The following is a 24,827-nucleotide window of genomic DNA, read 5'->3' on the forward strand; positions in this document are numbered from 1 at the left end:
ATTATTCAGTTTTCCCAGCACCATTTGTTGAAGAAACTGTCCTTTTACCATTGGATGTTCTTGGATCCCTTATCAAATATTATGACTGTATATGCAGGGGTTAATTCTAGGCTATTTTGTTCTATTAGTCTATATATCTATTTTATACCAATACCATTTGATTATCATAGGTTTGTAGTTTAGTTTGAAATCAGGAAGTATTGGCTCCAGCTTTGTTCTTCTTTCTCAAGATTGCATTGGCTATTTAGGCTTTTTTCTGGTTCCATACAAATTTTAGGGTTTTTTGTTCTATTTCTGTGAAAAATGCCATTGGAATTTTGATAGGGATTGAGTTGAATCTATAGATGGCTTTGGATAGTATAGACATTTCAACAATATTAATTCTTCTGATCCATAAATACAGATGTCTATTTGTGTCTTTTTCATTTCTTTTAAAAAGTCTTGTGGTAATTGTACAGATCTTTCACTTCCTTGGTTAAATTTATTACTAGGTATTGTATTGGTTTTGATTCTATTGTTAACGGGACAGTTTTCTTTATTTTTCAAATATTTCATTATCAGTGTATAGAAATGCAACTGATTTCTGTAGGTCAATTTTATATCTGCAACTTCACTGAATTCATTGATTACTTCCTCCAATTTTTTGGTTGAGTCTTTTGGATTTTCTATATATAAAATTATGTCATCTGAAAACAATGACCATTTTACTTCTTCCTTTCTTTTGAAAAAAAATTTTAAGTAAACTGTACACCCAACATGGATTTTGAACTCATGACCCCAAGATCTAGAGTTGCATGCTCTTTGGATGAGCCAGCCAGGTGCTACTTACCTCTTCCTTTCCAATTTGGATGCCTTTTATTTGTCTTGCCTAATTGCTCTAGCTAGGACTTCTAGTATTATACTGAATAAGAGTGGTGAGAGTGGACATATTTGTCTTGCTTTTTGTCTTAGAGGAAGTTCTCAATTTTTCACTGTTGAATATGTTAGCTGTGGGCTTTTCATTTATGGCTTTTATGTTGAGGTATGTTCCTTTTATACTTAATCTGTTGAGGGTTTTTTTTTTTCATGAAAGGGATATTGTATTTTGTTAAGTGCTTTTTCTGCATCTATTTTGACAACCATGTGATTTTTGTCTTTTATTAATGGAATGCATTGCATTTATTGATTTCCGTATGTTGAAACATCTTTTCATCTCCATGATTAATCCTACTTGCTCATGTTGTTTTCTTTTTTATTTAAATTCAAGTATAATTAATGTGTCTTAGGGAAGGTCTTTTTGCATTGAAATAATAGGGTGTTGTTAGCTTCTCAGACATGTATGTCCAAGCCCTTTCCTGGGTTTGGAAAATTCTTAGCTGTTATTTCCTCAAATAATCTCTCTGCCTTCTTTTCCCTCTATTCTCTTTCTGGTACAGCAGTTTTTCTGTTATTTGCCTTCCTGATCGAATTCAATAGCTCCTGTAGCATTTCTTCACTCCTTTTAGATCCTAGTTCTCTCTCCTCTGGAATTGAATTATTTCTATATTCCTGTTCAACTCATTTATTCTCTTCCATCTTCTCTGTCCTGTTACTGATGCGCTCTAGTGCATTCTTCCATTCATTCATTAAATTCTTGAGCTCTAGAATTCATTGGTTTTTAAGATAATTTTAATCTCTTGGGTAAATAACTCTGTTCATTAATTTTATTCCTGAGTTCATTGGGGTTTTTTTGTAGCTTGTTGAATTTCCTCATAAAAAATTCCTTCACAAAAAATTGTGAATTCTTTATCAGTTAGATCATATTATTCTGGTCCCTTGCATTTCCTGGTGGGGAATTATTCTCTTTTTGTGAGACTGTATTTTTTTTTTTTTTAAGATTTTATTTATTTGACAGAGACCACAAGCAAGGAGAGCTGCAGGCAGAGGGAGAGGGAGAAGCAGGCTCCTCTCTGAGCAGAGCGCCTAACACAGGACTTGATCCCAGGACCCTGAGATCAGGACCTGAGCAGAAGGCAGATGCTTAACTGACTGAGCCACCCAGGCGCCCCAGATACTCTATTTCCTTCATAGTGTTTGTAGGTGTGTATTTCCGCCTTCACATTTGAAGTAGCAAGCACTTTAACATATTATCTCCTCTTTGGTTCTTAACATTTCAACAGGCTGGCCTTTAGTCTTCCAGATTGTGGTGCTATAGCTCAAGTTTGTGGTTTCTCCCTTAGGCACTGAGCCTAGCCTATTATCTGGGCATCTTCTGTGTCTGCTGGAGCTGGTTCTTGGGATGCACTTGGGAGTGCACACAAGGAGCTGACAGCAGAGGTGGGGAGGTATGGGTTTGGTACTTAAGAGTATTGAAGGTGCCCACAGCCTGATGTGGGAGGACCCCGGTGTGGGGTATTCCCAGAGGTTTGTGGGCAGACTTCCTGTTGAAGTCCTGACAAACACACCTGCTGTTAATGCCCTCTGACCTCATTTGCCTCCTTCCTCCCTACAGGTCACAGAGGTCCTTCCTGAGAAATCTGGGTGCTGCTGAGAGAGAAACAAGTTTGTCTCACACAGTTGCAGTAGCCAGGCGTCCACTCACCATTTTCACTTTCCATCTCCTCTGCCATAGAGGTGTATTAAAGCCCAGCCCTTGCAGTATCACCCTCTGGAGGCGGGGCTGCCCTGCTTGAGTTCCTCCCTCTCCTTTGCATCCAAACCTGTCTCTACCCTTCTCTGCCCCATTCTGATGGCATGCTGAAATTTCCCCTCTGGAGGCTGGCTTCCACGGGTTCTGTCAGTTGGTATCTGCCCAATTTTGCACTCTCCAGGCTCTTTTTACCCCCATCACAGGGGATGGAGCAGGTTCACCAAAGCCCTTGGATCTGTAGCCCTTACTAAGGACCTGTTTATTCTTGGGGGGGGGGGGCACAGGTGGACTGGTATGTCCCTTGGGGTAACCTGCAGAGGCACTTTTGCCCAGTTATGGATGTCTAGTTGTCATAAAAGGGGAGAGAAAAGAGGAATGACTTAACATTACCATTTTGAGACAGTGATCTCTGAGACAAGACAAAAGCTAAGTTTAAATGACGAGAAAAAAATTCTTTCTTTAAAAAGTTATTATCTATTCATATATTGATAAAGGAAATACACAGAATTCCTATCTGTTGAATTTTTTCAGCGTAAAGGATTAGCAAGAGAAATAAAAGCTAAATTAAAGTAAAAGCTAGTAATAGCACTGACTCAAGTCAGAGAGCCTAGAGTTCTAGATTTGGCTTTGCCACTTACGAGCAGTGGGTGTTACTTAACACATACCTAATTTGCTGGAAGTTTCTTCTTTAGCAGCAGCACTTGGCATTGTATCAAACGCGTTTCTTAGAAACTGTTGAGAAAATGTTCATACCTTCCTAATCGGCACAGAAATGCAATACAGGGGTCAGAAGGTTAATTTCACAGGTTAAAAAAAAAAAACTCATGAAAATTAAAAGGTTTTGATTAAATCCATTTACTAATTCCAAGAGAACCTAGAATGGAAATATGAATGAGCTCAAAAAGCCATCACAGGGTTGCTAAAGGAAATGTTTGATATTCCCAGGCAGTCCCTGATGCTCAGAAGGAAAATATTCTGATTTAGAATTTTAAGCTCAGCTTTGTTAAAGACGTCTTTCTTCTAAATAATGACCCTTTCCTTTCATTTTTTTTGGGGGGGGGGCTGCCCTAAAATGTGTCAAGGGAAAAGCATCTTTGTTTTGGCTTCCTACCACATGCTTTGATAGACCTGGGTCATGCCACCTCACCCCCCAGACTGAAGATAAGCCCAAATACCTGCTTTTTTGGAACTTTTAAAAAAAGTTTATTTTTTAAATAAACAGATTTTTAAAAAGACCGTTTACCCAGAGCCTTGGCATGAACTGTAGAGCCTGTGGGTCTGGATTCAAATTCCAGCTTCACCATCACTTACTATGTGCTTTTGGGCAAATCACTAAACTTCTCAAAGCTTCAGTTCCGTCTACTGTAAGATGGGAGTGTATTACTGAATCTCACAGGGTGGTCTTAAGAATAATAGTGCATGTAAAGAATTCACTTGGTAAGTAAACATGCTGTACATGCTCAATATCAGGTTAACACTTAACTGATTCAAAAGCAGGCATCTTTCATTATTAGAAAAGATTCCATGACTTTTCATGCCCTGCCCGAAGACTCCCTCCTCTATACCAGCCCGGCACTGCTCATCAGTGACAAGCTCCATTCCTCATTAGTTCACCATTTTCGCTGTCTGCCATAATTATGGTGCCACCAAACTACCAGTGCATCACAGTTGGTATTGTAAATTAAGTCACCAATGTTACTTATAAAAAATAAAATCTCAAATTTAAAAATTGAAAGAACAGGGTCTTTAACATTCAATTTAGCATCAGCTCATTCTATATTACAAATGAATGTTATTTTTTTACTTGGGGTGGTACATTGAAAAAAAACCCATAACCATAAATCCATCTGCTCATATATATCTTATCAACAGTTATTACACAACTTGTGGGAACGTTCCAAAAAAATGAATATTCTTGACGTCTAATGTTAAGGGCTTTTTCTCTACAGAAAGAATGTTAGTTTACTAATAAATATCCCATGTTTCAAGTTTTCTGGGGATAATGTCAGTAACAAAGTAGGTAAATTGCATGTTTTTCTACTTTTGTGGATAAGACCATCTTTTCTTCCCAAGTTGCTATGATTGACAGATTAGATAAAAAGCTAGGATAACACCGAAAATTTGAAATTGGGTTACCCTCTAATTCTGCCATGTAAATGCTTAACACTTGCACCTAGGTGGTTTAAAAAGACTCAGCAACATCTAAATTATCAAAGTGGTAACTAAGACCCCTTAAATCAAACCAATCCGATTGTCTAATTGAAGCGGTTATATTTACGGAAGAGTCTGTATGAAGCCTAGAAAAAGGGCAACAGAAATCCAGTGTAGCTTTGGCATTATCCAAAGGTATGGCTGTCCTGACCAGAGACTCAGATGTCCTCCTGACCATTTGGTCTCCTACCAGAGTGGTGTGCACCAGATTATTAGTTTAATGATATTGGCCAGTGTACTGACACAACTCCACCCGTTTTGCTTCCAACTTCAAACTTCTGATTCACTTTGTTCCCACGAGAACTGTTTTATAGGGAGAATGTACTCATTAAACCCAAGTATCCAGGTCCTCTTCAGTCATTTACTCACTGCAAATAAATGATCTGGGACCACGGTTTTACATCAGTAGATGAAGAAAATTTCAAAGTACTCTCCATAGTGTCACTCACTTGGGATCCATTAGTTTGAGGGGAAGGTAAGAAGTATAGTTGAAGATGGGATACTATGAAACAAGATACATTACCATGCAAGTCTTGGGGGCGTGTTGAAATGAAGATTCTAGGCTAAAAAGTCTCCAATTAGCCTAGATTATGCATCCAGTGTCTACAGAAAAACGCTACCTATGAATCTGAAAACTTCCAAAGCAGCCATGATAGGCTTTAGAAAGATGTACAGTAGCACATCAGCGGTCTTACTCGGTTTCACTTCAAATCGCACATGAAATTAGGTGCTTTAAAATTGTAGATTATGAGCTGTGTCTTTATGATACAACTAGCCTTCATTAATTGTGGTCACTATGTTCTATGAAGTCTTGTTAACAATGTATTGTCAAATATTGAATTATTGCTCTTCGGGGAAATAGGTACCTGTAAGCCAGCCATATTTTCATCAGTAATACTTTTTTTTTTTTTAATATCCTTTTATGTGTTCCTGCTTAAAGACACCTTATTTAATATATAGTTAACCTTGAACTAATAGCCAACAGCTCTGTAACTTATGCCTGAATGAAGCTCGTCTACCTTCCTGAACTTAGGGACACCAGACAGCACCTAAGCAGAGCAATTTAAACAGCACAATCACCAAGCAGCACAAAAATATCAAGAAAATGGCAGTAGATAGACCTCAAAAAGGAGACTTGTTTATGGTATGAAAACTGAAAAAAGGTTAGCAGGCTTATTCGACTTCAGCTGGGAACGTGTTTCAACTCAAATTTTCACTGCCATGTTGGCAAATGACTGTAAAGCCATGTAAACAGATTTTTGGGCTATAAGTTTTGCTGAGTAGATGAATTTGCAAATGTATGATCAAGTGACCAACTATAATTTTTTTTCCTAGTTCCTACAAGCAGATCATAAAGGTCTACTTAACACTTTTGTTGGTTCCTCTCAAGTCATGGAAAGTTTGCTACAAGAACAGATGGGGATGATAGATCTTCTCACACAAGAAATCCCAACTATACAGTGTATAAAGCAAGCTACTACTGTCTATGCAAATCGTATCTGCTACTTTAGATTTTGGAATGTGTGGAATTTTACAGATACAGCTTCTAAGGTGTCTCAAAGTGTCTTCCTTTAATGTCTCAAAGCTTGAACCATTCTGTATTCAAATTTGAAAAATGGTATTTACTTTTCTGCCTTAAAGCATCAAAAAAAACTTTCATGGTGACTAAGAGAAACTGTTTTAAGTATTCTGTCAGCCTCTTAGAGGGTAAGTCTATGGTCAGACAAAATATAAAGAATTAGAATGCCTACTGGGTGTAGTATTTAAGCCAAAGGGGTATGTGGGGGTTAACACGTACATCTTGAGTTTCAAGAGAAGCAGCTGAGATGAAAAGCATTAAAAGCTTCATCATGCAGAGAAGGACACTGTCATAGTCATGGTTTGATTTGGATTCACTATTTGCTCCTCAAGAGCTGGTGTGAAATAATTTTAGCACAGTCTTAGATAATCAGATGTGCAACTCAGAAAGCTTAACTTTGCTAGTAGCATATGTGGAGAATGGAATAGAAATTAAAACTAGACCATTCTCCAAAAGTGTATTCTAACTGCCAAGGGTATTTTTTTCTAAATCCATCTTCTAGAGGTAGAACCCCAAAAACTGATTTTTCACAAGTACTTTAGGGGACAAGGTATTAGTTGATGATTGTGACTTCATTTCCTATCAAATTAAAGATCTTTTCAAAAATGAGGCTTAAAACTAATCCTAACTTTAGGAGCCAGTGCTGTTACTGTTTCACACCATATAATGAGGGATTAAGCTAATTAACTTCCAGCTTAGAAACCTTAATATAATCAAACTGGCATCATCTCAAAAAATGTTAAATACAGATATACCTTGTTTCAAGAATTCACATGGAAATCTAAATTCAGAAGACAAATTGGAGACATTCTTGTGCCCCTTTTCCATAAAACTGATACTCTTGAACTTTACCTTTTTCATGGAAGAGGTTCTTCTGCCAATTCCAGCTTATCACCTATTTGTGCAAAACCAATTACAAAGAGAAATGAAAGAACGTAACATCACTGGGCACTGTTTAAGGAATTTTTATTAAAGCAAGAATTTTATAATCCAAATTACGTTTCCTTGCTCAGTTATCAATTCTGTTATTTAAAACAGAAGTGACATTCTGAGCTATTCCACAGTAAAGAATTACAAAATTAAAGAAAGGAATGCTTTAAATTTTTGTACTTTGCTGAAAATTCTTCCCAGGGTCTATAAAACATTAATTTGTTTTTATATTTTACTATTTTTTTTTTGTTTTTGTTTTTAAATCAATAAGTAATCTAGGACTAGCATTATGTTTGCTAGACCTGGCATTTGCTCGGTACATAAGGTTCAAAGTTTCCTTTCCTTTTTTATTTTTATATTTTTGCAATGTTTTTTTTCCATAATGTTTAAGTTTTTCGATGTTTAGATATTTTTCTTCGGTGAAGCACGAGTTTCCTTTCGTGGTCCCTGATCAATCTGTGAATGCAGGGAGAAAAAAATGTAAATCAAACTCGCTAAGAGGCTAGAATTTAATGATTCTAACTGCTAAAAATAATCATTACATAAAGTGATAGAGCTGCTAGTTATTACTACACTGGCAATCGTACTACAATATATAAACGTATCAAACATAACACTGCAAATTTAAAGTGTATAGCACGCAAATGGCCAAGTACCAACAACAAAACAAGATGACCAATACTGGCACTTGTCAGTAGCAAATTTAAAGCCCATGGCCAAATTCAGTCTGCAGCCTGTTTCGTGTAAAGTTCTACCAGCACATAGACACAACTATTCACTTATGTAATGTCCATGAGTTCTTTCACACTAAAACTGTAGTAATTACAACACAGACAACATGGCCCACAAATCCTAAAATATTTCCTATCTGGTCCTTTACAGAAAAGCTTTGCCCCGTCTCTGGTCTGGGCTACACAGCTACGTTACCCCATTTCTTGGAAGTAATGAAGAATAAGAGTACAGGCCCTGGGCAACTGTCAGTATTGCAACCCAAGGAAAGGTATAAGCTATGAAAGTCCTGGGCGAATAACTACCCAAAAAGCCAAGCCCATTTAATACAAATTACAATAAAAACGTTTGAAGGTGCCTGGATTTCAAAATTCAAGTCAAAATGAGGCTAACAGGTAAAATTTCTTTTAGTTTCTATTTCTACCTCTCTTTGAAAAGTTAGCAATAAATTTTATTAATGGTAAAATGAATTTTTTGTAAAATATGCTCAAACTGGTAAAAACAAGCTTAAACCAATAAACCCAGGAGGAACACTCACTTTAAACAGTTGGAACACCAGTGGCACTGTTCACTGCTTTCTGGGCAGCCTCTTTAGCTTGGTGGGCTTGTAGTACGGCTACAGCTTCATCAACCTATAACAACACACTGGCTCTAAAAAGGGGTAACTGGAAGGATTCCAAATTCACAGCAACATATAAATGTCCAACAAAGGCAAACTAAACTCCTTTCCTCATATGCAAGTGGAAAGAACTGCTTTCAAAAAAAAAAAACAAACCCATTTCAACTGTATCCATATCCTTTGGGGTTCCACTGCAACACTATTCCAGAATTATGAACCCTCTTGCACTTCTTCCTCTCACCAAAACTACCCCCAAAGTTGAGAGACAATGGCAGACATCTCTCTCCTCACTAAGCAGCACATCGACAGCACAGACGCTGGAGGTGAAACCAAGCTCTGCCCTTGCCTAGCTGTGTGAACACAGGGCACATTTTCACCCCCCAATTACTTGTTTCCCCATCTATATTACAAAATGGGGATAACAGCACCATGGATGGTGGTGATTAGAATTTATAAAACTCAGAACTGTACGTGATTTATACAAGCTTCTGCAAAAAGCCCTGGAATACATAGTATGAGGCTGTTAGATAAATGACAAATTTAAATTACTTTAGAACGGAGAGACTCTGGAGACTCAAGCATATGAAGAAGTTCTGAATTATCAATCTCCAACAACATGCCAGTGATTTTACCAGCAAGAGTAGGGTGCATGGCTTGAATTAGAGGAAAGAGCCGTTCACCTAGGAACAAAAACATACACAATTCCTTCAGTCGGAAGTGTAAAAGCATCCACCATTAACCATTATTAGAACTAGGGTGAAGAACCTGACTTTTGTATATGCAAATAGATGCTAACCCCAAACCCACCATTTTGATAGTTAAAAACCGCTTAAGATCTACCACAAGGCAATGAAGTTATTAATTCTGTGCTTGACGTTTTTTTTTTTCCATTTACTTCAAATTCCCTCCTCCAAAAATGTAGTGGGATCCATGGCAAATAATGCTCTATTATCCTAGTCATCAAAAGCGAAGTATTTAATTAAAAGCCTGGAACACTACTAAGAAGTTTAGCAGATATGCCAATTCAGACCAATCCTGCAACCTTAGGCCTACTTTTGTACCTAAAAATGATAGCTAAGTATCTTCCCCCTTTTCTAGCCTCTCTGTAACTGACTAGGTGGGACAAAGGCACTTACCCAACATTTGCTTTTGCTCTTGAGGAGGGGCAGATGCCAACATGGAAGCAGTCAAAGGTTCCTGACCTTGTACATGAACAGCAGGCTAGAAAAAAATAGGAATTTTCGTAAGTTTAAAGTACAGAAGTAAGGGTGTCTGGGTGGTTCAGTCAGGCATCCAACTCTTGATTTCAACTCAGGACCTGATCTCAGGGTGGTGAGATTGAGCCCTGTGTCAGGTTCCGTGCTCAGGAGGGAGACTGTTTGGGATTTGCTCCCTCCCTCTCCCCACCTCAAATTTTTAAAAAAAATTCTTTTAAGTCCAGAAGTAATGGCACATACTCACTAGAAAAAATATCACTAAATGATGAAGACTGTGCTCTAAACATTAATAGGAGAAGCCGAGTCCATCAGAAGTACAGACCAAGGCAGTCTTTTCTACCCAGAGTATTCTTTTGAGCTCTACTATTATGTTCATGACAGTTTTGGTCTCGGGGTCAAAAAAAAAGGGTGAGCTAAGCTTCACGAACTATATTTCACCCTTTCTTCCTTACAACTATGCTTAACAAAGTTCTCAAAGCACACAAATAATTCAGAGTAAGGAATGCTCAATGCCTGTCTTATTCCCACAGTATAAGACAGTTTTATGTATGGTCAATTAATGGGATAATCAATTAGCAAAATGTTCTAGATAGCTTCAGCTCTCATAATTGTCTTTAGCTTCTTTGACTGCAACCAAGGACTGCCATCTTTATACAGAAATTAAAGGCCTACCTGCTGCATGGTAACCTGTGGCTGTGCATTAAGATGCTGTTGAGGATTGCGGACTCCCGCAGCGTACTTATACTGTGGAACGGTGCGGACAGCAGGTGCAGCCGCAGCAGCGGCCGCCGCAGGACGTGGCCCCATCGTCTGTGTTGATGTGTTAGCTAAAAAACAAACACGGGGTTTTGTACTTTTACCTTGCTTTTTCGAACTGGAAATCAATTTTTACAGAAAGTGTTAAGACTTACCAACACGCTGTGTCGACATGACTCGTGGAACCTGTGAAGAAGCTGGTCTCATGGTACTAAATGGTGGTCTAGGAGCGGCTGGGCGGATAGCACCGGGCATATTTTGGAATGCTACATTTAGAGATACAAGAACACATATTAACTGGGAAAAAACGCACTGGAAGTGTTCAATGCTTTGTTAGAGCTGACATTTGAACAAAGAACGAAGAGTGACTAAATGCAAATATCGTGTTTTAAAGCAAAGTCTCTCACCTGCCATTTCCCCAGACTTCCCAGATCAGAGAAATGAATACATAAAAATATTCATTCAGAAGAACAAGGGCTTACTACCTGAACATGACACACAAACCTGGTTCCAAGTGCTCCTGCAACAGAGCACTGGGCCACAAGACAAGGCTAAAAATGCCAGGACTCTGATCCTCACACATGGAGCAAGATTTTTTAAAATGACTGTCTAACCAAATATGAAATTAAGAGTTGGATCCATTCCCAAACTTATAAAAGAAAATCAAACCAGCATGGAAATTACTGTCTCAATAAGATAGGAAGGGTGAGGCATTTTAGGATTCTTCTTAAAAAATACTAGGATCCTGGTGGGAGGGATGGGGTGGCTGGGTGATAGACACTGGGGAGGGTATGTGCTATGGTGAGCGCTGTGAATTGTGTTAAGACTGTTGAATCACAGACCTGTACCTCTGAAATAAATAATACATTATATGTTAGAAAAAAAGAAGATAGCAGGAAGGGAAAAATGAAGGGGGGAATCAGAGGGGGAGACAAAGCATGAGAGACTATGGACTCTGAGAAACAAACAGGGTTCTCGAGGGGAGGGGGGTGGGTTAGCTTGGTGATGGGTATTAAAGAGGGCATGTTCTGCATGGAGCACTGGATGTTATATGCAAACAATGAATCATAGAACACTACATCAAAAACTAATGATGTAATGTATGGTGATTAACATAATAAAGAAAAAAATACTAGGATCCCCAAAATGAACACCCATAAGCCTAAATTATGAAAAGCAACAGTCAATATAATGTTGAGATATAACAGCTAATCGATCTCACATATTTTTAGTCCAAATAATTCACAACCTTAATTAAAAACAAAAGGCTTACGATGAGGTCTGGCACCCTGAGCAGTCCAGCGAGGACTTGGTCTTAGTTGAGCAATTTGGCTAGGAGGATAGTATGCAGCACGGTTCTGAGTCTGCAGAAAGCAAACAGACGTATCATGTAAAGAAAAAAGCAATACTGCAGCTAGCTATATACTCTGAGAACATTCAGCAAGTCCTTACACTCAAAGCATTTTTTCAAGTTTAATCACAATTCACATGTTCCAATCTTAGGCCTTTATGTAGGGCACAGACACTAAAAATGACCAAATGAAAATCTGTATAAGGTTTTTACTCTCTTCTGAAACGTACCTGTGGGATAGCTGCCATGAAGTAACCTGAAGGAGGTGCTGGCTGGTAGGGGTTGATTACAGGATTGGGCACAGCTCTTACACTTGCCATTCTCTGCATATACTGGTTAGTGAGGTGAGCCTGGCGCTCTTCTTTGCGCTGAGCTAAAGCTACATACAATGGCTTGGTGGCCACAATTCTACCATTCATTTCTGTAACTGCTTTTGTGGCTTCTTCTGGAGAGGAGAAACATACAAAACCAAACCCTTTGCTGCGACCACCCTCCATCATAACCTATTAAAAGACAAAAAAAAAAAAGTTAATTCAATGAAAGAATGAGGTTCTGAGAGCATTACTATTACAATTACAGCTACTGACTCAAATAAGTAAACACTGTTAATGCTTTCCTTTTTTTCCACAATTTTTCCTTAATACCTAAATATTAAGCGCAAGCTACACACATGAGGTAGACACAAGACAGCAAATGTACTAAGATTTTAGATTGTCAACAGAATATTAAGGTTTAAGTAATCTCAATGATACAACCAAGGCCCCTACTAAAATTTTAGCAATTCAAGTTGACAAGGTGCTTTACTATTCTTTGGTAGGGAAGGGGGAGCAGCTGAATCTTAGAACATCCACATTTCAAAATAAAAATTTCATATTCAAGACCAAAAGGGCCATAAATACTGGCCCAGAGGAAGCTTTCAAATACTGAAAAGATCTTCTAAAGGAGCAATGAGGAGATGCAAAGAACTCCTCACTAGCCCTGCAATATACATACATAAGCATGTTCTACAACTACATTCAACGGTATATGGTAGCACAGGACATACAGGAAACAGTCCAATGACCTCACTTAAGTCAAAACAAAACACCAAAAACCAACCAAAAAACAAAAAGAAAACTCAGCTCATGGTTGCTGGAGGCAGAGGGAGGTGAGCAGGGGAAATCAATGAAGAGGTTTTAAAAGTACAAACTCCCAGCTATAAATTAAATCCTGGGAATGCAATTCTGTTAACTATGTATAGTGATGGATTATGATCATTTCACAACATATACAACACAAACCTCATTATGTTATACACCTGAATATGTCAATTGTACCTAAAACTAGACCCTAAAACATATCCACCCATGCAGTTATGGGAATTTAGTGTTAAAGTTAACATTTTAAAATAACACAGAAAAAATGGACTTTACATTATACAGTACACAATACGTTGAGACAACCGAGAAGAATTAAGTCACATTTCTTATTCATATTCACACTGAAAAATCAAACTGTCAAACAGATTCTGAATCTGAACATAAAATGCAAAAATATGGGGAAAGATGACAAAAAACCCCCAAAGCCCTAAGTTAAAGACCGGGAGAGAATATTTGCAATATAAACAAAAGGACTGACATAAAAGTCTCTCCAATCAATAAAAAGACAACCTATCTAATATAAAAATATGCAAACAAGCAAAACTAGTCTACATATGAAAGGCAGGTCACCACTGGAGAAGATGTATACAACTTTCTACTAAATTGACAAGACTAGCAAGAATTTGTCCAGCCTTTTGGGACAATTTGGTTGTATCATTTTTAAATATACCCACTAACCAGCTATTTTAATTCTAGAACTTTAGAAAAACTGGCATTTTTGCAAAGATATATGTTTATTAGAATGGTGGGTCTAACCGTGGAAACACACAAAGCAACCCAAATGTTTATCAATACAGGTTACAGTAAAATAAGTTATGGTATATCTATACAATGAATACTCAGCCTTTAGCAAAAAAAAAAAAAAAAAAAAAAGCCTGAAACGAATGTATGCATCTAGACCTACTGTTAAGTAAAACTGCAAGTCACAGAATCTGTATAGTACGATTCTGGTCTTCTAAAAATTGTTTATACAACTACAATAAGCATTTGGAGAAGGACACCCAAATGGGAGATGGAGGGGGAAATCACCTTTCACTTTTTACCTTTCTGCTTTGATATTTTTTCTCAGCAAGCATTATTAACACAGGACCTCTTCCTCCAGAATAAACTCTTGCCAAATTTTCACATCCTTACCACCAAGGAGTGATACTATGATCCACAAAGGACTTTAAAAACTGATGCATAATATTCAACTTCAACAACTTTCAGGAAACACACTAAGGGTAAAGACACCCAGGAGTAAATTCTAGCATACTCCAAGTACTCAAAGCATAGGCTAAAACACAAGGTAACCCCATCTCTTCATTTTTATTTGTATTTATCTAGCATGCCCCTAACATTTCCTATCACAGAAGCTTCCTTGATCAATGAAGTAGCCAGGAAAAGATGAGTAGGAAGCTCAGCCACGAGGTCTTTCCAGAGCACTGAATTTTAATTTTTCCTGTACTCTTGAGAATCTGACTAAAGTTTTAGACACTCCTCCCGTATCCCAAAATACATATGCACAAAGCTTTACATACAGAGCAATTCTTGGACCATGGACATCAGAAAAAAACACCTGGAACAGAGGTTCTTAAATCAAATTCCCAGAATTCAGAATAGAATCGTACTGCTGTAATTCTTCATTTCTGATTCCAAGTGAAAGAAAATCTATCTTTACTGCTAGGGCACTTGAAGTTTGATTCCCCAGAATGAATTGTGTAAGTGAATATAAATTTGCCCGGTAACAATTATAGTTCCCTAATAAGTTGCCACTTTTAACCAAGAAAATAGCTGAATAGAGTAGACAATGCATATTATGTGAGGATCAATCACTAACTATGGTCAATGAACGCAGCCTTCCTCAGGAAGAATTCAGAACTCATCCCCTGCAAAAAATAAACCATCAAGGCTACAACATCTACTTCAAATTTGAATGTCTGTGAACAATGAGGCAAAAACTTGATTTCCAAAAAAGGAAAAAAAAAAAAACACCTATGTGACTATTCATTTTACAAAATAAGAAAAATACTCTGGCATATTAATGTGAAATTTACATATGCATTATCAATGGGCATGGATTTTCCCCAAATCTTAAAATACCATATGCTTTACCTTTGCACTAGTGATTGTACCAAAAGGAGAAAACTCTTTCCGAAGACGTTCATCATCAATACCATCATCAAGATTTTTCACATAAAGGTTAACACCCTAAAAAAAAGAAAAGGAAACTGTAGAAAAAGAAAACCACAGTGGTACTTAAGCAACCTTCCTAGTATTTTTATCCCATGTTTCTTCTCCTTTCTCCCTCACAAACCCTCCAGTTACCTGGCAGTAACTGAAATGAACGTAAAATAGGTTTCCTCATCCCTGTCTTACTTTGCTTGTCAATTAAAAATGAACCTGGTATCTGGTGATCCTATCTTGCTTCATCTGTTCGAATTTGCGCTTAAGTTCCGTCTGCCGTTCCACTTTTTTCTGAGCTCGACCAACGTAAATTTGTTTTCCATTGAGCTCCTTTCCATTCATCTCATCCACAGCCTTACAGAAATCAGAGAAATTTTAATTACTAATTTGCAATAGAGAAATTCATTTCTTTAACAATCAAGAAAATGTGTTAGGTTATGAAAGCTAAAAATGGACCCTTCATAAAAACTCAGCTTCAATGTTTTGCGAATATAAATTCCCAATTTATACCCCCAAAACTAATACATAAAATGCAAGTAATTCAAAAGAATACGTGTAAGATAGCCAATGTAAGGCATGTACATTTCAGTATAAGAGCAAAGAAACCTATCTCCCTTATTATAAAATACAGGAAATTCATACTATCTTTAGTTAGTATATTTGAGTCTTACTTTCTGTGCATCTTCATGCCTTTCGAAGCTTACAAATCCAAAACCTTTGGATTTTCCACTTTCATCAGTCATTACTTTCACACTTAAGGCAGGTCCTAAAAAAATTTTTTAAATGATTCAAAGGTATTCCACACAACATTTAGTTTATACATTTTAAATTTCGACAAACAAAAACAAAGCCATGAAAAAAATAAAAATTAAAAAATAGTCCCCTCAAAGACCTTGTATTTCTAAGAAGCTAAGTACGCTATTCCCTGAACCACTTCTCAAGAGGTACATGTTTTAGACAATTGTGAAGGATGAAATTTTATTCTTAGTTCAAAACAGATTTGTTTTTAGCCAACAATTTAATTTTTTGACATCAGAATTAAGAAATAAGATTTTCTTAACCCTTGGCCCATTTGACTTTCAATTCAGAGTGGAGGGAATACAGGGTTTGACCCTTGGCAAAACAAAGTATTACTTGGAGGAAGTAGCACATATTTGAAGACACATGCCCCAACCCTCCCAAGTGAAAAAGACACTTAACTGAGGTGGGTATTATCTCAGGTAGGTGAGGCCAGAAAAGGTTAAAAAGCACATTTGATTACAGAGAATATGAAAGATGTATGGGCATAGGTAGATTGTTTCTTTTGAATGTACCTCTGGTCCTAAAGCTGTACTTCCAATCTCTATGAGAAATAGCCAAAAAAATATCTGACAAATTTACATACTGGTGGTCACCTCACATAGCATTACTCATTTGGGATCATTGATTAACAATATTCAACTTTAGAAACAGCTTCTAATTAAAAAAGACAGATGAAATATACAAAAACCAGTCACTAAAGAGAGTTTGGAGTAAGATGCAAGACACAATTTATCTTTCTGTGAAGAACAAGTTTTTTGCTAAAGGAATAGAGGGTTCAATGTGGCATGCTAGATCGGCAATAAGGTATTAGATTTCCTAATTCTGTATCATTTGAGGTGCTCAAAAAAAAAAAAAAACCACCTATTTAATAAGTTCAACAAATAAGGGAAAAGCAAATCACCTGCAAAAGCATTCAATTTAAAGTTCATCTTCTCATCAGTTACAGCTATCTAAAGTGAGGCTGGTTACACTTCACTGATTTAAAATTTAATTAAGTTAATTTGAAATGCAAGGAACAAATTAAGATCCCATGGATTCAGAAGGCCATCCCAAGGAGATATCACGGGAATCAGGATCTCTGGCTTTGTCTTTGAATGTCATTGTTTCAAATTGCTCAAACATGAGGCTTTTAAGACTGGCCAAATACCCTAAAGCTGGCCAGCTTTCCTGTCCCATAACTAAAGACTGCATTCCAACCCAAGTTGGCTGTGTCATGTGCATGCCTCTGATGGGATGGGATCTGTAAGTGCATAAATCCAGCACAATTTCTTACTGTAGCATAACCTTTTAAAATCTGTTCCAATTAGGCAGTCACACCTTACTGTGCTAATACAACACTATTAACCTTTATTTATATACTACTCTGTAGTATAATGGACTATTGGTAGTTTAATCCAGATAATGACAATTATTTTTAAATACCGTGTTAAGTTTCATTTCATTCACTTTAGTATAAAGTATTAGCCAAAACTAATGTTGAGCAATTACTCAGAACTTTTGAGTGTAAAAATTTAATTCAGACACATTACCAAACTTGCCAAAGAGATCCTTAAGGCGCTCATCATCCATATCTTCTCCAAAATTCTTGATGTAAACATTGGTGAACTCTTTTGCCCTAGCTCCGAGTTCTGCTTCTCGTTCTTTACGAGACTTAAATCGTCCAACAAATCTAATAAAATATGTAAGGACTATAAAATTAGGTTCTATTTTATTAAGTTCAGATTAATTAAGCCTGATGGTTGATTTTGTAATTGTTACTGATAATTTCAGAATCTCGAATAAAGAGCCCAGTAAAAACAAGTGCCTGAAGTGAAAAAAGGGAAGCATAAAATAAGAACAAACCTCTTAACTACAAGAAAAAAAGAAGCATTTTTCTTCATACACACTTCCCTCCCTTCCTTCTAGCTAACCCAGGGTTAGAGATCATGCCTATCAATATAAATGAGTGGGAGTAACACACGAACCAAGCCAAGGAAAAGACATAAAAGCTTTCATCGTTGCTATTTCAAAGTGGCCCTTGCACATCGTTTGTGATCTCCTAAAATAGAAATTTAAACTTCTGAATTCTGTACTCTAACACATAACAGCTTGGCAAATTTTCTTTGCAGCATTATCAACTAAATGTTTTAAAAATTTAGTTCTCCCCTAATATAAAAGTAGTACATGTCACTAAAGGCTATTGTAATAGACAATAATGTAAAAAACCATCTTCCATGATACCACCCAAATCATGACCGACTTTCCCTAAGTCTTTTTGTTTTAATGCAGATACCTGTGATTTTATTCCTTAACCTTCCCCACCCCACCCATACTGTGGTGCTTCTCCATGCTATTAGCTTTACAAACGTTATCAATATCAACTATTCCATTGTGGATATCACAACTTTATGCTTTTGTTCATAATGCTGGAACTTAAGGAGCCCTTCTGTTATACGTTCTTACAATAGAGTTGCAGAAATCATGATAGTTCAAAAGGCATAGAAATGACCTTAACTTTATATATACAAACTGTTTCCAAAAGGGTTATACTATTTTATACAGTAAGTTAAATCTTTATTTAATAATCTAGACCCCCACCAATGCTGGACATTCTTCCCCCCCCCCCAAACATGTTGATAGACAAACTGTAAGATATTTTCATCTTGTAATACTAACGATGCTAAATATTTCTCTCATTTAAAGATGTACTATTTCAAAAAAAAAAAAAGGATGTACTACTTCTAACAATTAGCATTTGTAAACATTGCTCACATTGAGGAACTGCTGAGTTCTTACACTCATCTGGGTTCTTTACACATTACAAAGTCTTTCCTTAATCATGCAGTGACATAAAATTCAAATAGGTAACACCATGTGCATAATGATCCCTTCATGTACAGATTGACCACAGCACTTAATGAAGTGATTTATAAGAACCACACCTTAAGAGTGATGCAGTGGAGTTGTTAGAACAACCAATCCCAACTCCAATGATTTATAAGAAGACCTTATAGCTGAATTTGTCCAGATAAACAAAATCCACTGGCACTAATGATAAAAAATTTGAGATTTCTTTGGGCTCATAAATTCTTAATTTTATAACCTGCAGCAGAAATAGTCTCAGAGGTTTTATCAGTGCCATTATATAAAAAGTTTGCAACTTTCAAAAAAAGTTTATCTCAAGATAGGTTAATGATGGAAGATTTCTGGTTTAATTCTACTTGACTTTTAAATGGGTGAAGGAAGGTGAAAAGGTAAAACAAACAACAACTCCATCAATAAACTGTAGTAGTGGGATGCCTGGGTGGCTCAGTTGGTTAAGCGTCTGCCTTCCGCTCAGGTCATGATCCCAGGGTTCAGGGATCGAGTCCCACATCGGGCTCCTTGCTTGGCAGAGAGCCTGCTTCTCCCTCTACCTGCTCTGCCTGCCGCTCCCCCTGCTTCTGCTCTCTCTCTCTGACAAAAAAAATAAGGAAAATCTTTAAAATAAATAAAATATAGTACTATGGCCAAGTAAAGAGCCAACTTAGATTCTGAATTTAGACCACTGGGTTTGTATCCCAGCTCATCTGCTGAACCAGCATGTAAATACATTTAGCCTCAGTTTCCTCAAATGTAAAATGGGTCAATGACTACATCAGGAATTATGATTAAGTTTCTGTCTAGATTCCTAGTTTTTCAACTATGCACTTATTCTGAAAAAGCTTTGTATCTCAGTATACTTATCTTCTTTTTCTTTTTGACTTGATTGTTGACCAATTGTATTAATTCACTGTTATTCGTATGTTACAACAAACAAGGAGAAAACACAATGATAAAATCTACCAAGATGTGGTTTATTATTTTCACTCCAGCTGAATCTCTTTAAGAGCACAAATATATTAACTTGTAAAATGAATTGATTCGGACTATTAAAAACAGATTTGAAATATGATTAACTATTTATACTTACACTTTGCGATCATTTAGAAGCATCCCATTCATTTTTTCAATAGCTCTTTCAGCTGCTTCCTGTGTCTCAAAATGTACAAATCCATAACCTTTGGAACCATTTTCATCACAAACCACCTAGGGAAAAACGGATACCAATTTTTCATTACTAGCTATTGATTTAGCATTTTTTCCAGTGTCCAGAGAGAACTTGTCAGCCTCCTAGCCTAGGTATTTGGGAAATAAAACTACCCATTAAACACACAGCATGGTTGATCTTTTAAGGAATAAACTACAAGAAGGTAAAACACTATAAATGTTTACCTGTCACATTTTTGCTTACCTTACACGAAAGGATGTTACCAAAAGCAGAAAATGTATCATACAGTGCTTTATTATCAATGGATTTGTCCAAATTTTTAATGAATATGTTGCCCACTCCACTTTTGCGAAGTGATGGATCACGCTGAGACCACATGATGCGTACTGGCTTGCCCTTTATAACATCAAAATTCATGGTGTCCAAAGCACGCTCCGCTGCAAGGAAGACATGTTCAGAGTATTACTTCAAAACATTTATAGGCCACTAAAAATTATATAAATTATTATGGGGAAAGTGGTTGGGCATACAATCCCTCTACCTCTTTAAACTTCAAGATTGCTGGACCTTACCTCACACTAGTCTAGATTTAAATTGTATAATGCTAAAAAAGACAACAATTACCAGAAACCTCAAATTTCCCATGTTAACAGATGACATATCACCAATGTATTTCTGAAATCATCTTTTCCTTTAACTATCATAAATTTAAAATCCCCTTTTGGTTCCTAGTCAACATAAAATCAAGATACCCCCCCACATACAATTTGCTTAATGAGCAATATAAAAGACATTAAGTAATTGTAAATTATCCAGACTTAAGAGCTTTTAGATTTTAAGCATTTTAACTTCTTCCCTTATTACTTGTCAAAATCGATCTTTTTATTGCTTACCACAGCCAATATTCTACAAAAATTAGTCCATTTAAAAATAAATAGATAAAAGTCCCTGGATTTTGGGAGCTGGGTGATTTCAGTGACTCATGGCACAACTTCCTATTACTATGTAAAAAAAAAAAAAAGTTATATCCATTCGGATCAAGATTTTAATCAGGCCCTCAAAAACTTAATGTGAGGTTGGGCATACTTAGCTGTATTATGAATACAGAAATTCTGCAGAACCAGGTCTACAATATTCACAATTCACTCATTAAAGCTTTCTTGACATATAAAACCAATTTTATGTTCAGTCATTGATTTAAGAACTGATCATTTAATCAATTATTTCTGGACAGTGCTAGAAAATTTCAAAATCTACCCTACGATTTCAGAGTCTATGAAGGATTGAATTATGTGCATCTCTACCATGAAGCACTTATTAAATAGAGACTTTCCATGGAAAAATACATTCTTAAGTAAAAAACATTAGTACTAAGAGGGAAAAAGCATAGTCCATTTGAAGTCCTGGAACACCAATTTCCACAAATTCCATGCCAATGTAACTGTAAAGTTATTGAGAGGACAAATTTTCCGGCCACTTCTTTTTATAAATGAAAGCTCCAGTTTCTAGAAGATAGTGACAATCAGCTGTCAGCTCATTATCAATTGACCACACCTACTCAGCTCCCCTAGTTTTTTAGCTGACTTTGCCTGAGCGTCTTTTGAATGAGTCACCTCTTTCCTGTTAAATTGGAAACTGGTCACTTTCAGGAGCTATTCTACGAGTCCATCAATATTGCAGTAAATAGGTAAAGAGAAAACCACAGAAAAAAGTATTTGGAAAGACGGTAATTTGTACATATAGAAACCAAACAAATCTAATATGAAAAAAATGCTATTTTCTTTTGAGCAGTTACAGAACTGTCTACTGGTATAGACTGAGAATACATACAGTGTACTGTAACCATGGTAACCCGAAGTTCAACTTTTCAAATCACAAGAAATTTTAAAAATTGGGTTTTGTTTTAAAATTGTTAAGCTTTCTTGGAAAGAATTAACAGCCACTTCCAAAAGTTACATTTTATGGTCTTTAGGATTTGTTCAAGTTTTCTGTCAACTTCAGATTATGATTACCTGTCCCAAAGTTATCTTCCCTAATCTTTATCTCTCATTCAGTGGTAAATCTCGTCCAGAGTTGGGAAAAAATACGGAGTGACATTTGGAGCCACTGCTTACAGAGCAAAAGGGCAGGAAACCTGCAGTGCAGTTTTACAACTTCTGGCTCTGTGTCACTCAACAGTAGTATGCCTACCCCAAATCTCGATATTAACTTTACCTAGTGAAAAGCTATCATTAAGTAACTTCAGTTCTAGTGAACTAGCATTAAGTTCGAGTGAACTTAATTAAAAATTTAAAACTAGATTCCTTATATTCTATGTTGACATGTACTCAAGCAGCTTGGGGAAAAAAGCAAAATTGGGCCATAAAATTGAGTGAATCTGACCTTTGGTAGTCAACTGATCCAAATATAAAAGAAAATCCTGGCAACTCATCACGCCACATATCTGTTTGCCAAATTTTGCTTTTTTGTGAACTGTTTAACTTCAAAATAAAAAGATAAGGTTAGCCACATTTTTTTCCTCCATGAATTTCAAACTTACTCTGTTATTTTGTTCAATTCCCCATGATGTACGGATATTCTCGACCACTTTAAAAATTAAAGAAACCTTTACTACTTGAATGCCATTAAGTATAATGGTCCAGTCCACACTACACTCGAAGTTTGCAGCCAAAATTGGTGAATACGTTTTTTTTTTTTTTAAGGAAAACCTCTCAAAAGCACAGAACTATTTCAGAAGGGAAAAAAATACTCTGAATTACCAGTATTACGAATCTAATTTGGGTAAAAAAAAACTGAAATAATCTACACTGCCTGAAAAATCAGTGTATTTCAAAAGGGTCATCCTCCGCATCCTCTGCTCCACCACCCTGCTGTTAGAATTGGTGAGAAACGCCTGAACTCGGGGAAAACCCCAAATGCGCGTCTCACTGGTAATTTACATTTCTAGAGCCATCGGTTACTGACAAGTTATTAAGAATGCAATCAGAAACCTGAGGACCACCACATCACGAAATTAACTTTATTCTAAGGCCCTGTGGCTCCCCCAGGCGATTGGGCCAGTAGCAGAAACAGGCCTCGGGCCTGTGAGGTTACAGGGTTCAACACGTGGTATTTTTCGAGCACCGAATCGCACTTCCTCCGCGTCCTGGGGCGCCGGCAAGAGCCCGGGGTGGTGGGAGCGCCTCCACCTTTACCAGAGAAAGGGGCTCGGCTCCCGACGCCCCAGAATCCCGCGGCTACTGGCGGGAGCGCGGTGTAAGAACCCAATCTCACCCACCCTCCCGGCGCGTCATCACCCTAAAGTTTGAGAGCGGCTGAGGCCGAGAAAATGGTCGCAAAGGAGGAAGTGGCCAGGCGTGCCGCTGCCGGCAGCGCGGGTCCCCGCGGGCACGAGGAGCAGGGGTCCCGGGGCCTGAGCCTCTCCCCGCCGGCCCTGAGGGGGTGACATGCCCTCCCGCCCCCTCCCCCGGGCCCGCCGGCCTAGCCCGCCCGCCGCCGCCTGCGCCTCATGGCCGCCCCCGCCCTCCCGCCCGCCGGGCCCGGCTCTCACCGTCCGCCGGCTGCTGGAAGTTCACATACGCGTAGCCCAAGGAGCGGCGGGTGATCATGTCCCTGCAGACCCGGATGGAGAGGATGGGCCCGGCCGGGCTGAACTTCTCGTAGAGCATCGCCTCGGTCACGTCGGGGTGTAGGTCCCCCACGTAAAGCGAGGCCATGGGATAGCTGGGGGCGCTGGGGTTCATCTCGGCACGGCTGCCCGCAGGGCCACAGGCCGCGACCTTTCCGTGAGAGGAGGAGAGCGAGTGCTGGGGCCGGGGGCCGGAGCCGGGGGGAGGGGAGCGGGGGCAAGCGCAGAGGGACAAAAATCAACCGGAATCGAAAACTACTCAACGGCCGCAGAACGGGGTCGATCGGCTGCCGCTAGCTGCTGGCTGTTGGCTGCCGGCTGGGAAGCGAGGGTGGCGGTGTCGGGTCCGGGCAGCGGGAAGGCCTCGGTCTCTTGGTTCCTTCTTGGAGCTGCTGCGGGGCCGCGGGCGGGCGGGTCGGTCGGTCTCGGCTGCTTCACCGGGTTATTTTATAAAAGAGGAAGAAAAAAAAATAAAAGTCTCCGGCGGGGGAGACGCGGATTTTTTGTAAATTTTTTTTGGGTTTTTTAAAAGATTTTTTTAGATTTTTTTTGGATTTTTTTAATAATAAATGTGTGTTCCGAGCCCGGAGCACACACTCCGCACTCTCAGCACTAACCGCCGGGGAGAAGGGGAAGCACCGCCTCCTGCACCCTCTACTTATACCCCCCGCCGCACTCGCCCCGCCCCCGCGCGTCTGACGCCAGGGCCCTACGCGAGCGTCAGCGCCGGAGGAGGAGGAGAAAAGGAGGCGAGGGGGAGGAGGGAAGAGAAAACAGGAGGAGGAAAGAGCAGAGAGGAAGGGAGAGGTGGCGGCCGCGGTTGCTGCGGGTGTGGGGGTGGGGCTGGGGCGGAGGGGCGGGGCTTCTGCGCACGCGCCGCGGCCGGGGGCGGGGCCTGCGCTGCATTGGGCGCGTGGGGGCGGGGAGGGCTGGCTCGAGGGTGGATCTCAGAGGAGTCGGGTGGGACGGCCTCTCCTTCCACACACCCCGCCCCCCCCACCCCCCCCACCCCCGGAGAAGCGTTAACCCGTCACTGCGGCGGTGGGCGGTGCGCGGGGCTTCCGGGTTCCTCCGCGCTAACCAC

General features: G+C 38.7%; 1 protein-coding gene across 3 annotated transcripts; it reads right to left on the reverse strand.

Annotated features, from left to right (window-relative positions):
* Positions 1 to 7,674: 7,674 nt before the first annotated feature.
* On the reverse strand, positions 7,675 to 24,556 carry PABPC1 (poly(A) binding protein cytoplasmic 1). 3 transcript variants are annotated; one of them, XM_027606046.2, is made up of 16 exons: positions 24,008 to 24,554; positions 23,666 to 23,894; positions 20,359 to 20,552; positions 20,038 to 20,153; positions 17,636 to 17,775; positions 15,977 to 16,071; positions 15,522 to 15,659; positions 15,234 to 15,329; positions 12,231 to 12,503; positions 11,923 to 12,013; positions 10,805 to 10,915; positions 10,566 to 10,720; positions 9,813 to 9,897; positions 9,226 to 9,356; positions 8,596 to 8,689; positions 7,675 to 7,784 (listed from the first exon to the last, which is right to left on the reverse strand). In XM_027606046.2, exons 2-15 carry the CDS (start codon positions 23,856 to 23,858, stop codon positions 8,597 to 8,599), a joined length of 1,911 nt encoding a protein of 636 aa, XP_027461847.1. In that variant the 5' UTR covers positions 23,859 to 23,894; positions 24,008 to 24,554; the 3' UTR covers positions 7,675 to 7,784; position 8,596. The 3 variants fall into 3 exon arrangements, with proteins under 3 accessions (XP_027461847.1, XP_027461850.1, XP_027461842.1); XM_027606049.2 differs by having other exon boundaries at positions 17,645 to 17,775; positions 23,666 to 24,556; XM_027606041.2 differs by having other exon boundaries at positions 23,666 to 24,553.
* Positions 24,557 to 24,827: the final 271 nt, after the last annotated feature.

Source organism: Zalophus californianus, chromosome 4 (assembly GCF_009762305.2).
Source record: "Zalophus californianus isolate mZalCal1 chromosome 4, mZalCal1.pri.v2, whole genome shotgun sequence".
NCBI classification, from domain to species: domain Eukaryota; kingdom Metazoa; phylum Chordata; class Mammalia; order Carnivora; family Otariidae; genus Zalophus; species Zalophus californianus.